Here is a 15,229-nt window from a genome sequence, read left to right as displayed (position 1 = left end):
GGTGCAAACACTGAGTCTGGAGACAGTTGTAAGATGCAGCTGTGAAACCTATTATCAGCATCACTGCTATCAAATACATTGGGTTCAGGGCTGCACATAACCACTGAGCAATTAAATGGCAGCCCTGGTGATGAATTACAACTGAGACCTCCTGGGGCTAAATAAATATCACCCGATAACTACCGATAAAATGAATTTCTCTCTGCTTTTTTTTTTTTTAAGCACCCTTCCCAGTGTCTGTGCCCAGTCCCAGCACTGCCCATCTCCTGGGGGAAGGTGTGTTAACTGTGGCATTTCCCCTGCCAGCACCTTGGGTTCCCAATTGGAGCTGGAATAAAAATAAACTAAATAAATTGGTGTCGCTGCAGGAGCTGAGTAAGGGCAGGGAAAGGTGAGGTGAGGCAGCATGGGCGTAGGCAGGGAGGCAAGTGACAGCCTGAGGTTTTGGGTAACTGGACTAAATAACTATTCCCCCTACTATGCCAAGTCAAACCTGTTGGGGTGCAAAGCAAAAGTGCTGGTGACAAGGTGGGGGAGTTCTGCCAGGTGATGTGAAGGAGAGCTGGCAGTGCTTCACCCTGCCTGGGGGGATGGGATGGGTGCAAGCCCCCCCTTACACCTTATGTCTGCAGAGGCTTCTGCTCTCCGCTCTCCAAAGGTAGTTTGGAAAAAGGCAGAGAATAAATTTATGGAGCTTCTTGGAAAAAATGGTCTTTGGCAGTGACTTTGAGGGTTTTGTCTGTGCTAGTGGCACATCTGGGGGCTTCTCTTCCCAGTGTGTTCCCGTGCTGAGGGACTGTCAGTGGGGCTGGTGTCCCGTGTCCCCCAGCACAGCCTTCCCACTCTGGCTGGCTGCGGAGAGCAGCCACACAGCCAGTGAAAATGCCTTTGGCTGAACATCCCCTCCGCCTGGTTTGCAAGTGAAAATAGGGCTTGTCGGATGGCCAGCTCCACCCAGAGCAGAAATTCAGACCCTTTGGCAGATCCTTTCTCCTGTAATGAAATGGAGCAGCGCTGAGGCTGCCAGTCCTCCGACGGGAAGAGTCCCACGTGGGTTCGGAGAAGTTTGGGGATGGATCTGTCACAACCGCTGCTGCTGCTCAGAGGTTTTGGCACCTGCTGGGGAGACCCACTGCAGGCCCCGTGCCTCAGCCCACCCTCAGCACTGACTGCAACGCCATCTTCTTCCCCACAGCCAGTCCCCCCAGCCTCGGAGCCATGTGGTCCCACAGAGCCATGATGAAGCTCCTGCCCGTGTCCCCTCTCCTCCTGCTCCTCCTGACGGCGCTGGAAGCCAGGCCGAAACCTGCAGGTGAGAACGGGGTGGGGACTGCCTGAGCAGAGAGACGCGAGTCTGTCGGGGCAGGGAAGCCCTCAGAGGATGGCTTGATGCTTGTGGTGGGGGGACCCAATGCTGCTTCTTTAGGGGGCATCCCAGGAGGGTGGAGGACCCCTCTGACCCCCAGCATGGGGGAACTTTCCAGCGCTGCCTGGGGGAGCAGGACCCTGAGCCCAGTCTGAGCATAGTGGTGCCACTTGCTTCAGGCACATCCTCAGCCTTGGCACAGCCCAGCGCAGGGCTTGTCACCCTCCTGCCCACAGGCTCCGACCTGGGCAGGAGGCACAGGCACGAGGAGGGACCTCTCCCCGCACAGGTCTCCTGATAGAGGGACAGAGCAAATCCAGGGGCACCCACTTCTCTCCTCCCAGGGCCAAGGGAGCCACATCAATTCCAGTTTAAAAACAGTGAAGGCACTGAATGGCGATAGGAGCTGAGCATGTCTTGGAGACCTTCAGAGCAGTTGACAGCCCGGGTCTGGGCATCCTCCCAAGGGGACTCAAGTGTTTGCTTACAATTAGGGCCAGATTCTCCCAGGCTTTGGTACACACAAGCCAAGCCAAATATGTTCATTGGCATTTCACTTGCTAAACACTCTCCTGGTTTGCACTGGAAGTTGCACCCATATGTCCCAGAGAGGCTCTTTGGCTCAGCCCCCACCATCTGAGTGCCCTCAGCTGTGCTTCTGTCTCATTCTCTGCCCTTACAACAAAATCCACAGCAAAGCAAGCTCTGGGTTTAGGCAGAAACTAGACAGATGCAGTGTAAAGCGGGGGAAGCTAGAGCTGTGGGGGAACTCTCCAGAACAGTTGCCTGGAGCAGGATTTTCATGCTTGGCCCTGCAGTAGGATGACCCCGTGTGATGCAGAGGAGCTGCCGCTTGCAGAGGAGCAGCACAAGGTGCTGGGCTGGTTTACGCTTTGATGCTCTGCTTTTCCACAGAAATGAAGATGCTGCTGTCTAACCCTTGCCAGGGCAGATGCTGACGGCCAGAGAGGGGTTCCTGGAGCCCCTGGGGCTGTTGGCTGTGGAAATGTAGGGAGCAGGAGCTGGGTCTGGCTGCAGGGACAGTGTTGGGGAGAAGGGGACACTACCATTTCCCCATAGCTTGGCCACATCTTTCAGCCTGTTGTCCCTGCTGCTACTCTGCCAGCCCCCTCCATGGGTTTATTTGGCAGTGGGAGTGTGCTGGTCCTTGGGGACTGCCCAGACCTGCCCTCTCCATCCCGCACTGAGCACCCTTTCACCTGTCAGGGATGGCTCCACTCCCAGCCCCATTCCCCACAGGCAGCCAGGAAGCTGAATCATCTCTTTATTCTCTTCCAGGCCTGAAGTGCAGGACAGGTCCCCTGGACATCGTGTTTGTGATTGACAGCTCCCGCAGCGTGCGCCCCTTTGAGTTTGAGATCATGAGGCAGTTCATGATGGACATCATTGGCAGCCTGGACGTGGGCCCCAATGCCACACGGGTGGGGGTGATCCAGTACTCCAGCCAGGTGCAGAACATCTTCTCCCTCAAGACTTTCTTCACGCGGGCGGACATGGAGAAGGCCATCAACAGCATCATCCCACTGGCCCAGGGCACCATGACCGGGCTGGCCATCCAGTATGCCATGAACGTGGCCTTCACCACGCAGGAGGGTGCACGCCCCCTGCACAAGAAGATCCCCCGTATCGCCATTATCGTGACGGACGGCCGGCCCCAGGACCGTGTCACTGAGGTGGCCACCCAGGCCCGGAACGCTGGCATCGAGATCTACGCCGTGGGCATCCAGCGGGCAGACATGAACTCGCTGCGGGCCATGGCCTCAGCACCGCTGGAGGAGCACGTCTTCCTGGTGGAGTCCTTCGAGCTCATCCAGCAGTTTGGGAAGCAGTTCCAGGACAAGCTCTGCGGTGGGTGAGAGTCGGGGCTGTGGGGTGGCAAGGGTGACCTTGGGGTCTGCTCCTCGCTCAGGCTAGAAGATGACCTTCAGAGAGGTGTGTGGGGTGGCTGCCCTTGCTGGGAGCAGCATGGGCAGGGAAGCAACCTCCCCAGTGAGGTACTGGGACAGGCAGCCTTTCCTCTCACTTACTGTGACTTTTGCTCACCATTCCTGGGGCAAGAAAAGGAAAGCTTGGGAAGCCTCATGAGAAGGTACTTCTCTCCACCCAGCTCTGCCCCACGCCAGGGCACTGGGGCAGCAGTGATGGGAATATTAAAGCACAGGAAATGTGGACCTGGTTTCCCTGGATGTGAGAGGGAGGGGGGACACATCCCGAGCCCTGTGTATGGATCAGTGTGGCTCTTGCAGGGTGCTGTCCTAACACAGACACATCTGCTGTGTGTGGGTTTGCACTGCCCTGGCTGCGTGGTGTCATTCCAGGGTGGTTGGCTGGGCCTGTGGGAGCCAGGAGGCTGGTTTGCACCCTGGCCATGCTGGCTCGGGTCAGGAGCTTGCAGGCTGGGACCTGTCTGTACCCTGCCATGCTGGTGGCCTTTCCTGGAGCTGTGGCACTGCAGCAGGCTGGCAAGGCCTTGCTCTCATGCTTCAGCATCTGTCAAAGGGCAGAGGGAGCTGCCAACCCTTTTTGGGCAGTGTTTCCTAGCCAGGGGCTCCTGTGTGCCTGCAGTGCTGCGTCAGTGCCCTGGGCAGGGGTACAGGGCTGACTGGATAATTGTCCCCCTGGGCCCTGATGTGCTCCTGCACATGATGCCTTTGCTTACACCCTGCCTGGTGCCTGCCCAGCCTGGTGCCCACTTCCCAGGGGTCTGCACAGGCTCCTGGCCACATTGACAGACAGACCTGGCCCCGGCAGCACATTCCATCTGAGCTCAAGCCTTTGCTTACTCAGCTCAAGCTATTGACAGTATCAATTAATATTGAGGGTTGATTTAGTGTTTGGGTAGATCAGAAAGCTGAGACAGTTCAGAAACCTTGCCCCTGTCCATGTCTCTGCACTGGAAATCAGTGGGGGAGTGCTGGGACTGGAAGGATCGGGATGGGTCATCCCCGGTGGCTTCAGTTGCAGGGACTGGGCATGTTCTGGAGTGGGGGTTCCCGTGCATCTGGTGTGCCTGTGGGCTGCTCTGATGCTTGTTCTGTCTTGCAGGGGTGGACTTGTGCGTGGCACAGGATCATGGCTGCCAGCACAGCTGCGTCAGCATCCCCAGCTCCTTCTACTGCGAGTGCAACCCGGGCTACAGGCTCAACGTGGATGGAAAGACCTGTTCCCGTAAAAACCCTTTCTTTATCCTAACTCTTGTGGAGGACTTGTAGTTATAGGCTTCAGGAAAGGAAGCTGCAATGTGGCAGAGGACCCTGCAAGACCAACAGCCTGGATGCTCCATTTGCTAGGCATGCAGCCTCCTGGGGCCGAAATGGCTGTGGATGGGGCTCAGCCTCTAAGTGCCAGTCACCTCTTTGGGAAGGGACACTTGGGGCTCACAGGGGAACAACCAGCTGCCTGTCACCTGAGGGAGCTCCAGGCAGTGGGTCCCACAGGATGCATGTCCTAGCCCAAGTGCACAGTGGTTTGGCCCTGTAATCTGAGTGCGAAGGTGTATCAGTGGGTTCTGGCCACCACCCTGGGATTTCTCCTTGTTTTGGGTGCTGGGGGTTGCCCTGAAGCCCTGGAGCAGTTCCTGGGGAGTCCCTGGGCTGTGCTGGGGAGACCAGAACAGGAGGGCAATGCGTGTCCTGTTCCCCCACAGCCATTGATGTGTGTGCAGAAGGGAGACACGGCTGTCAGCACCAGTGTGTCAACACTCGTGGGTCATACTTGTGCCGCTGCCGGGCAGGTTACTACCTCAACCAGGACAAGAGGAGCTGCACCAGTAAGCGTCCCTTCTCCTTTCCCACCCCTTCTTCATTTGCTTCTCACTCTTCCTCTTCTTCACTTGCCTTTCCCTTTCTGCCCACCCCTCTTTCTCTCACCAGTGATCGATTACTGCAGCTTTGGAAACCACAGCTGCCAGCATGAGTGCGTGAGCATCCCCAACGGGCACTACTGCCGCTGCCACAGCGGGTTCACGCTGCAGCCCGACAGCAGGTCCTGCGTGGGTACGTCCTGCCGCAGCAGGTGAAGCCTGCGGTGTACAGCAGATACCTCATCCTGCCCGGTCCCCAGGGGAAGGACTGTTCCTGGGCTCCCCTGCCCGAAAAGGGATAACCCTGTGCCCTTGGCTTGTCTTCCAGCCACTGACCTCTGCAACGGGGTGGATCACGGCTGCGAGTTCAAGTGTGTGAGCACAGAGGGCTCCTACCGCTGCGTGTGTCCCGAGGGCCAGCAGCTCCAGGCCGATGGCAAGGCGTGCAGCAGTGAGTACCGGGATGTGGCTTGTGGCATCCTCCATGTCCAGGCTCTGTGCTCCTGGTGAAAGCTTACCTGAAACTAGGCTGGGGGGCTGAGTGGGACTTTGAGCTGGGAGGATGGAGAGCTGCCTGGGCTTGGGGGAACACCTCAGCTGCTGTGGGGATGGATGTGGGCTTGTGTCCCAGAAGATGCAACAGGAGCTTTGAGGAAAGGTTCAGGAAAAGGGAGACCTAGGAAAGACTTTAAGGGGCACTGGAGGTGGTTGGGCTGACACCCTTTGGCACACTTTGCCCCACTTCCTGACCTCACCCAGCTGCAGGACCAGGGGCTCCATGTGGTGTCATGAAGCCCAGCATCTCTGCCCTAGCCCTGGGTGTCTTCACCCCAATGGTGCCCCTGGGCAGGCTGGTCCCTTCTCACCTTCCCTCTGTCCCTGCAGAGTGCGGGGCTGGGCACGTTGACCTGGTGATGGTGATTGATGGCTCCAAGAGTGTTCGTCCCCAAAACTTCGAGCTGGTGAAGCAGTTTGTGAACCGCATCGTGGACCTGCTGGAGGTGTCCCCCCATGGCACACGGGTGGGGCTGGTGCAGTACTCCAGCCGTGTCCGCACTGAGTTCCCCCTCAACAAGTACCACAGCGCGGATGAGATCAAGAAGGCGGTGATGGAGGTGGAGTACATGGAGAAAGGCACCATGACAGGCCTTGCCCTCAAGCACATGGTGGAGCACAGCTTCTCCGAGCTGGAAGGTGCCAGACCTCTCTCCCACAACGTGCCCAGAATTGGGCTCGTCTTCACAGATGGGCGCTCCCAGGATGACATCTCCGAATGGGCCAGGAGGGCGAAGGAATCAGGTGCAGGGGGGCTGGGAAACCCTGGATTGTGGTGCTTTGGATATCCCAGGACAGTTCCTTGGGGTCGATGGCTAGTTCTGGGAGAGGCTGCAGCATCCAGCTTTGGGATGCTGCATCACCCGGATCAGCGAGGTGGACGCATTGCTGCTGTGGTTGCAGGGTGCTCTAGGCAGCATCATTTGTGCAGCAGCTTACCCCATGGCAGTGGTGCTGTGTTCCTGCTCGTCCTTCCCAAATCTGGGGAGGCCCAGGGAAAATCCTGCATCCCTGGCTTTGCTCCCTTTGGCCTTGGGGGCCGCTTGGAGCAGGGTGGCTGATGCAGTGCTCAGGGTCTGTCCTTGCCATGCAGGGATCGTCATGTTCGCCGTGGGGGTTGGCAAAGCCGTAGAAGAGGAGCTGAGGGCGATCGCCTCCGAGCCGGTGGAGCAGCACTTCTCTTACTCGGCAGACTTCACCACCATGACCCACCTCGTGGAGAACTTCAAGCTGAACATCTGCCCAGGTGGGTGCCCCAGACCTGACTGTGCTGGGGGCTCAGTCCCGGGCTGAAGGGAGCCCTTCTGTCCCTGCAGGGGTGGTTTGAGTGTCTATCACCCTGTGTCTGGTGCCACAGGGCCAAGCTGGGCTAGTGTGAGCCTGCAGTGTCTCATTGGGCTGGTTTGGGTGTAGAGGTGAGTCTCAGCGAGGCATTTAGAAGATGAGGAGGAGCTGGGAGGTTTAATGTAAAAGGGATGGGGCATCAGCATCCATGCCGGTGCTGTTGTGTGGGCAGAGCCTGGGGTCTCACCTTGCCTTGAGGGATGCTGCCCCAGCTCCAAGGGTGGCCCATCTCCTCCTCCAGACCTGCTCTTCTTTTGATGCTGGGTGGAGGGGGACCATGCTGGTTTACCATGGGGTTCTCCCTGTCCTGGGGCAGACTGGGGCTCCCCAGTGCTCTTCAGGCTCCTGGGAGCTTCCATGGGGCTGCAGACGTTGGGTCAGTGTACCCCCCTGCCACCCTGGCTTGAAGGCAAAGCAAAGCTCAGCTGCCCTCAGCGCGCTGTGACCATGTGTGTGAGATGCACATGGTGAGATTCCTGGGCTCACAGGGGTGTAGCCTGGTCAAAAGAAGCAAAGATGGAAAAAGAGGAAATGGGAGAGCCCCACAGCTCAGTTCCAGCCCCAGCAGGTGGCTGTAGGGATAAGGGACCCGTGCTGGGTGGGAGCAGGGGAAAGCCAGGCACCATGGGGCTGTGGCTCTGACTGCACCCAAACCCCTGTGGCCGCAGAGGAGGGCAAAGGGGAGATGGAGATCCGCAGCCCCTGTGAGTGCGAGGCGCTGGTGCAGTTCCAGACCAACACCGTGGCCATCCTGCAGAGCCTGACTGAGAAGAATATCCTTTGGGCTGATGCCTGGGTTTGCTGGGGCGCAGGGCAGCCTGGGGACAGACCATGTGTGGGGAATGGAGGGGTGGATAAACGGGAGCAGGGAAAACTCTGGGCTCCTTCAAGGGGAAACTGGCCTGTGCACAGCAGACTGTCCGGCTCACGGTTTCCTTAGCACGTTCACTTGCTCAGATGACAGCCAGGCTCGAAGACTTGGAAAAGCAGATTGCAAAGAAGAAGTGATCCTTGCAGAGGGCTGCAGAGCTCGGACTGGGCACGGGGACCTACGGTAGCTACGTGGCATTGTTATTGCTAGGTTATTGTAAAGCATCAGTGTTTGTTCTTGTATCACAAATCCCAAGGGGGATATGGAGACTATTTTAAAAAAAAGTACTAAAACCCCCAAAAGTACCTTGAGCAAAGCCCCCTGCTGTGAAACCAAGGGCTTCAGCCTTTGCTGTTGCCTCCTTCCTCCGAACTGGCAGCTCTGGGATGAGGTGCAATGTCAATGTGGGCAGGCTGGGCTCTGAGCAAGGAGACGTGGCACCCAGCCTTTTCCCAGCCCCCCAGCCTGCTTTGCAAGGGAGAAAGCAACACGAACCTCTGGTGAGTGCACCCTGAGAGCTTCTGCCATCTCGGCCTCTGCTGCCAGGCGTGGGGAGCTGGGTGCTGCAGGCAGCGCATGGATGGGTGCTGCCCGGCCGGGTCCCAGGTCAGCACCCATGGGAAGGTGGGCAGCAGGAATCCACAGGTCCCCTTGGCCCTGTTTTGGCAGAATTGTTTGGGAATCAGTCATTATCTCGTTTGGGTTTGGTTTTTTTTATCACATAGAAAGAATTATTACTGGTTTGCTATAAATACCTATATGTGTGTGTGTGTATATAATTATATATATATTTCATTTTGAGAGCAGGGTAGCACTATTTTTAAACACTTCTTTTATATAAAGAAATTTCTATCCTGACAATAAACACCCTGAAGGTTTGTATGACATGTCTGTCTCCTTTCGGCTGGGCTGGAGGGCCACAGGGTCAGCTCTGCTCAGAACAGGGGGTTTTGCAAAGCCCCCCCCATCCTCAGGCTCTACAGCTCCTTTGGGCAAGTCCTTGCTCTACGGACACGGCAGGATGCTGCAGCCCCACCTGGAGGGAGCCAGCGTGGCACAGATGCTGTGCCACTGTCCCCTGCTTTTCCTTCCAAACCTGTGCTTGTCGGAGCATGGGGAGCTTGGTGAGTGTTTATGGGGGTATAAATGTGCCACGGCCGGGGTGCAGAGCCACTTACACCTGTGGGGATGTGGCCCTGGCGCAGGGACATGCATGCTCTTGGCAGGAGAACCACCAAGCTCCCTGGCTGGCTGCAGGGGGAGGGATACTGGGACAGCTGGGGACCCTGCTCCCTCCTGGAGCAGAGGTAGCTTTTTAATCATGGAAGGCCACCTTGGTGTAGCCCCATGCTCGATGCCTGAGAGGGAAGGAGGTCTCTAGGTCTGTCTCCTGAATGCAGGCAGAGGCTGCTAGATAGGGACAATGGCAGGTTTGTTTGGGTTTTTTTTGGGGGGGGATCTTTCATGTACCCACCTTGCTTGCTGGTCCTGTATGCAGGTGAGAAGCAGGACTGGGAGGAGCTGTTGCTTCTGAACTATCAATTTGAGTGGTGGAGCTCTCAGGGCTGAGCAGCTCTGGGCTGGCGAGAGGAGGAGGAGGAGGAGGGTTATATCCTGTGCTCACACCACTTCAGCACAGCTCCTTCTCCCCAGGATGCTGTCAGTGGCTCCATCACCCACCTAGGCCAGTTTGCTCTGCAGATCCAGGTGGGTTTACAGGGCACTTCCAGGGGTGGCTGGGGGACATATCCTGCTGGTCCCACTTCCAGGAGCAGTTTGCTCCACGGGACATGTGTCTTAGGGGGTGGTTTTGCATGCTTGGGGCTGGGATTTGGAGCCAAGGGGCAAAAGGTGCTGGGCTGTGGGGCTTGCAGGGCCTGCTCTGGGGAACAGAGCTGGGATGTGTCCAGGTATTTGCTTCACGAGGTGAGCAGTAGCTTCTCCCACAGGCAAACAGAAGCAGTGGTCCCTGGGTTGGTGGGGGCGGGGGGGAGGTGGCTTGTGAGTGGGGGGGTCTTGTCCTGCTGGGCAGGGACTGAGGCATCCCCAGCCTCATTATATCTGTTTACCGGTCAGGTCTACCCATAACCCTGCTGGGAGCCCCACAGTCCTCCTGTCAGCTCCACATCCCACCCGTCAGCCCCATATCCCACCCATGCACCCCTTTTGGCTCCCCTATCCCACCTGTGCACCCCTTGCAGCTCCCATAGCCGACCCACCAGCCCCATATCCCACCCATGCACACCTCTTGACTCCCATATCCCTCCCACTCACCCTGCAGCCCAGGGGGTGGGGGTGGTGGGGAGGGTGGGCAGTGGGTCAGGAAGGTGCTGTTGGTCACCAACCCCATCCAAGCCAGATCCTATTGCTACAGACCAACATGCCACAGCAGTGTGCTGCAACCCCAGAGCTGAGGGCTGGGACTTCCCTGCTTGGCATGCAGTTCCCTAAAAACCAAAACTGACTGGTAGCTGCAGGGGGAAAAGGGGCCTCTGAGGGACTTTGGGTTTTGTAACCCTCAGTTGGGCTGACAGCAGAGAGGCTCTGGGAAGGCTGGCATCCTTGGGGATGGCAGAGCATGGGTGGGGAGGTGTGACAGGGGAGGATGCTGGGGACGAGCAGTGGGAGCTGGGCATCAGTGGAGGGGGAATTTTCCAGAAAGCATCTCCGGGACAGGCTGTGAAGTGGCATCTGGGAGCAGGGCCGGGACTGCCCAGCCCTGCGGCGCCTCGACAATGGCTTTTCACTAGATGGCACCAGACACCGGCGCTAATGAGGATTCTCCGGGAGACCCGGCCCCCGCACCTCGAGGCGGTGGAGCCGGCGCAGGGGCAAGCGAAGCATCCTCAGCCGTGAGCCAGGAGGGATGGCCAGGGCTGGGCGTCAGGCTGAAAGCTCTGCATTGCTTGGTGGGGGAGCACGGGATGCTTTGCGGGGCACAAGCTGTCCCTCGGGTGCTTTGAGCACCCCGCTAATGGCCATCGTCAAGCCCCAAGCTGGGGGACCGGGGGTGCTGGTCTCCCTCTTTGCCATTCCCAGGCAAACCAAGCCAGCCCTGCCCTGGCTGGGGAATGGCAGCGCCAGCCCGCAGCATCCTCAGCACGGCACAGCTCGGCCCCTGCTGCTTCAGGAGGAGGCTCCCAAAGGGCTTGGCATGGAAAAGGGTGTGGACGGGGGTGGGGATGGCTCTGCAGGATTCTGAGGCAATGGGTGCTGCACAGGGCCAGGAGGCATCCTGTGCACAGAGACACCATGGCCCGTGTTACTCCATTGGCCTTTGCAATAGGAGCAGGTTTTAGAGCTTCTCCCTGTGGCTTGTGGTGTATAAAGCACTGGCAAAAGTCCTTCAGAGGGATCACTTTCCCCTGCCCCAGTTCCTCCACAGCTGACTCCAAGCCTTGGTCCTGGGTGATTTCTTGTCTCTTGGAGGTACACCAAGCACCACCTTGGCTAGACCCGGGCATAGCACCATCCTCTCCAGCTCCAGGAGCAGCTTGAAGTGGGGAACATGATGAATATTGGTTGGTCAGCAACAAACTATGTAAAGGATGTGCAAAGTTCTGCCTAAAGGACCAGAACGCCAGCACATGGTGTGGATTGTGATATCTCAGGAGAAACAACTTTTCTCCAAGAAGGGGCTGATAAAGAGGAAGAGGGAGAATGAACAGGAGGGGCCTCAGGTTTGCTTAAAATTAATATGGTGCTTGTATTTCTCATTAAAAGTGCTAAATTGTTGGTGCACGGCCCAGAAAGTCTATTTGGGTTGGCTAAATATTCTCCCAGTTATTAAATAAGAGACTTTATGATGAGCTAAATACAGCCATAGGGTCATTAGGGAAACCAGAGACTAATCAAAGAGATACCCAGGATGTCACTGTCCAGTTAATGTGAGTGGGAAAGGGCACAGTAAGATGCTTACCACAGGCTGGATGGAAAGCCAGTGCTCCAGGGACAGGGGGCTCGGTGGCTTCTGTGGAGCACACAGGGGCAATGCCTGGGTGTTTGCTGCTCCTTGCCCTGGCCAGTTGCAAAATCACGGGGTGCCCCAGCCTGCCCTTTGCAGGAGCAAAAGGTGTTTGGCTCTGGGGTGCCTTCTCCTCCCAGGGCATTCCCTGCACCCCTTCCCAGCACAGCTTGGGTCCCTGGCAGCCACAGAAAACACAAGGAAAGGCTCCAGGAACCTGTTACACAAGGCAAGGAGGACATTGACCCACTGGTGGGAAATGGAGTAATTTCCCATTACCCAAGAGCACCTAAAGAAAACAGCTTTGGCTGGAGCAGGGGTACAAGCTCCTCAGGAGGGAGGAGATGGGGATCTAAAGGCTGGTGAGATCTCTGCCCTCTAAGCAAGGACTACAGCCATCAAGTTAGGGCTCAGTCACACCATGGATGATGATGGGCTGTACAGAGCTATGGAGCTCCCACCCAGCTGAGGCCAGCCACCGTCCCTCCAACCTGTTTCCCACACAGCAGTGGCCACCCAGACAAGATGCTGGGGTTCAGGTGACCACCCCCCCCAGACTTTAGGAAAGTCTCATCCTTTGCTAAGCCAAAGCTACTTTCCCCACACTAGTTATGCCACCAGTGGTGCAGGACCCAGCAGAGTTTGGGGCTGGGGTCCTCTGAGAAAACCTCATAAGACTGTCTCTGGGCAGGTACAGGCAGTTCCACACTGCTCTAGGTCAGGATTGGTTTGCAGTGCCCCACAGGAGCAAGGCACAGAGGGGAACCCACATCATGGACCCCCCAGAAGGGAACACAGCATGGTCACCGTGACAGTTTCTCCTGGAGAAGCATACATGCACAGGAGAAAGCAGCTCCACAGCTTCCAGCCTGCCTGGGGGGGGGGGTGGGGGTGGGGTGGGGGGCGATGCCCTGGACCATCTCCCCTTGGCTTGTCCCTCAGCCCCCCGGCGTGGGACGGTTGTGCAATGGGATAACTGCTTTTTGAGCAGTGTCTTGTGCAAAGGGCTTCCGGGAAACAACGCAACAGCAGGGCAGAAAGGTCCAAACACTGGCATGTTCCCAGCCCCCTTCCCCTCCCCGCCCCAAGGGTTTAAATGCCAGCAACCCCCAGCGCTGCAGGCTTGCACCTCTCAGGGACACGGCAGCATGAAGGCGGTGGCCGCCCTCCTCTTGGTGGGGATGCTCATCCTCTGGACAGAGCTGCCGACAGGTATGGGCTGTCCTGGGCTAAGGGACAGCCAGGACAAGCAGCAGGGCTGGGAAGGAGCTGTGTTTGCAGGGGTCGCGTGGGATGAGAGGGAGGGGTGAACCAGCAGCCTGGAGCAAACATCCCCCCCCCCCCCCTTGCAGGCAGCGCCTGGTCCTGCCCGCCTGTCCGCGTCACCTGCGCGATCCCCAACCCCCCGCACGCGTGCTCCGCCAGCCGGCCCTGCCCGCCCTCCAAGAAGTGCTGCCTGACCTCCTGTGGGACCAGATGCCTCTCACGCCCTCCTCCTTTCCGCCCCTCCTACGGTAGGGTCTCAGGATCCCCCCCACCCCCGCACCCATCTCCTGGGGGCTGGGCAGGCACCCGTCAGGATCTCCTGGGTGCTGGCGGGCTGATCACTGGGCACACACGTGGGGGGTATTCAGCACCAGACAAAACCTGTTGCCTTCTCTTCCTTTCCCCAGCATGAGCTCCTGCTCCCAGGACAGACCGAGGGCTTTCTCAGCATCCCTGTGCCACTGCTGACAGCAGCCAGCTGCCCACACCTCTTGCTAAGGCTTGTCCCACCCAATGCCAGCTCCCAGGAGGATGGGGACAGCCACCACCACACGCTCAGAGATCACCTTGGCTCTGGAATCACCCTGCTGACAGTCGCCACCTGCTTGACTCCCACCTTCCCCAAACTGCCTTAACAAATAAAAGAGCATGTCCTAGGGAAGCTTGTGGTGTGTGACTCCTTTCCCTGCCTCCTCCTCACAAGAACTCTCACACCTGAAATCTCACACAAGAAATCACACAAGAAGTCTCACACAAGAAATCTCACACAAGAAATCACACAAGAACTCTCACACATGAAATCACACACGAAATCTCACACATGAAATCTCACATGAAATCTCACACAAGAAATCACACAAGAAATCTCACACAAGAAATCTCACACAAGAAATCACACATGAAATCTCACACATGAAATCTCACACAAGAAATCTCACACCAGAAATCTCACAAGATATCTCACACAAGAAATCTCACACCAGAAATCTCACAAGATATCTCACACAAGAAATCTCACACCAGAAATCTCACACAAGAAATTTCACACAATCTATCTCACACATGATATCGTACACAAGAAGTCTCACACAAGAAATATCACACATGAAATCTCACATGAAATCTCACACAAGGTTGGAAGAGACCTTTGAAGATTGAGTACAACCATTCCCATCCTATGCTAAACCCATATCTCTAGGTACCTCATCAACCCTTTTCTTGAGCACATCCAGGGTTGGTGACTCAACCCCCTCCCTGGGCAGCCTGTTCCAGGCCCTGACAACTCTTTCTGTAAAAAATTTTTTTTTTTAATATCCAATCTGACCCTGCCCTGGCCCAGCTTCATGCCATTGCCCCTTGTCCTATCTCCTGTCACCTGGCTGAAGGGACCATCACCCACCTCTCTACAACCTCCCTTCAGGTAGTTGTAGGTGGTGATAAGGTCTCCCCTCAGCCTCCCCTTCTCCAGGCTGAACACCCCCAGCTCCCTCAGTCGTTCCTCATATGATTTGCCCTCCAGCCCCTTCCCCAGCCTGGTTGCCCTTCTCTGCACTTGCTCAAGGAGCTCAATGTCCTTCTTATGGTGGGGAGCCCAGAACTGCACACAGTACTCAAGGTGTGGCCTCACCAGTGCCAAGTACAGGGGCAGAATTACCTCCCCAGACCTACTGGCCACACTGTTTTTGATACAAGCCAGGATGCCATTGGCCTTCTTGGCTGCCCAGGCACACTGCTGGCTCATATTCAGCCTGCAGTCAAGCAACACCCCCAGGTCCTTTGTAATTGTGGGTTTCCCAATCACCAGTCAGAAACCAGTTAATTCAGTTACAAAGTTTTTTATTAATTTAGCAGGCAGCAAACAAGCAAACAGCGCCGGGTGGCCGGAGAGTCTCAGCTCTACCAACGGCGCACACGGTCCCCGTCTGAACTTAGGTTTTTATAGTCTTTAAGTTCCAGGTCCTGATTGTTTCACTGAGGCTTCTGCTTGATCTTCTGCACATACACCAGTTGTTGTTAGGGGGTCATCTTCTACCTCCTGGT

At 56.9% G+C, this 15,229-nt stretch overlaps 2 protein-coding genes across 2 annotated transcripts; both read left to right on the top strand.

Moving 5' to 3' along the window:
* Window positions 1-1,236: 1,236 nt before the first annotated feature.
* Window positions 1,237-8,096, top strand: MATN4 (matrilin 4; the record flags this gene model as incomplete). Its single annotated transcript, XM_084271455.1, has 10 exons — window positions 1,237-1,312; window positions 2,666-3,235; window positions 4,433-4,555; window positions 5,034-5,156; window positions 5,260-5,382; window positions 5,518-5,640; window positions 6,075-6,488; window positions 6,838-6,990; window positions 7,757-7,884; window positions 8,046-8,096. The coding sequence occupies 10 exons, from the start codon at window positions 1,237-1,239 to the stop codon at window positions 8,094-8,096; spliced, it is 1,884 nt and encodes a 627-aa protein (XP_084127581.1).
* Window positions 8,097-13,058: 4,962 nt separating this feature from the next.
* LOC311197580 (antileukoproteinase-like) lies at window positions 13,059-13,841 on the top strand. Its single transcript, XM_084271355.1, has 3 exons — window positions 13,059-13,135; window positions 13,276-13,437; window positions 13,597-13,841. Exons 1-3 carry the CDS (start codon window positions 13,072-13,074, stop codon window positions 13,599-13,601), a joined length of 231 nt encoding a protein of 76 aa, XP_084127481.1. The 5' UTR covers window positions 13,059-13,071; the 3' UTR covers window positions 13,602-13,841.
* The last annotated feature ends 1,388 nt before the right edge of the window (window positions 13,842-15,229 follow it).

The sequence above is a fragment of the Gallinula chloropus genome (assembly GCF_964237585.1).
Source record: "Gallinula chloropus genome assembly, chromosome: 16".
NCBI classification, from domain to species: Eukaryota; Metazoa; Chordata; class Aves; order Gruiformes; family Rallidae; genus Gallinula; species Gallinula chloropus.
The sequence above is the reverse complement of the archived record's forward strand: the minus strand, read 5'-3'. Positions and strand labels throughout refer to the sequence as shown.

Bases quoted from the DNA above. Each gene is read 5' to 3' on its own strand.
- LOC311197580 (XM_084271355.1), top strand. From the start codon at position 13,072: ATGAAGGCGGTGGCCGCCCTCCTCTTGGTGGGGATGCTCATCCTCTGG. The intron at 13,136-13,275 runs GTATGGGCTGTC...CCCCCCTTGCAG, and splicing joins CTGGACAGAGCTGCCGACAG to GCAGCGCCTGGTCCTGCCCG.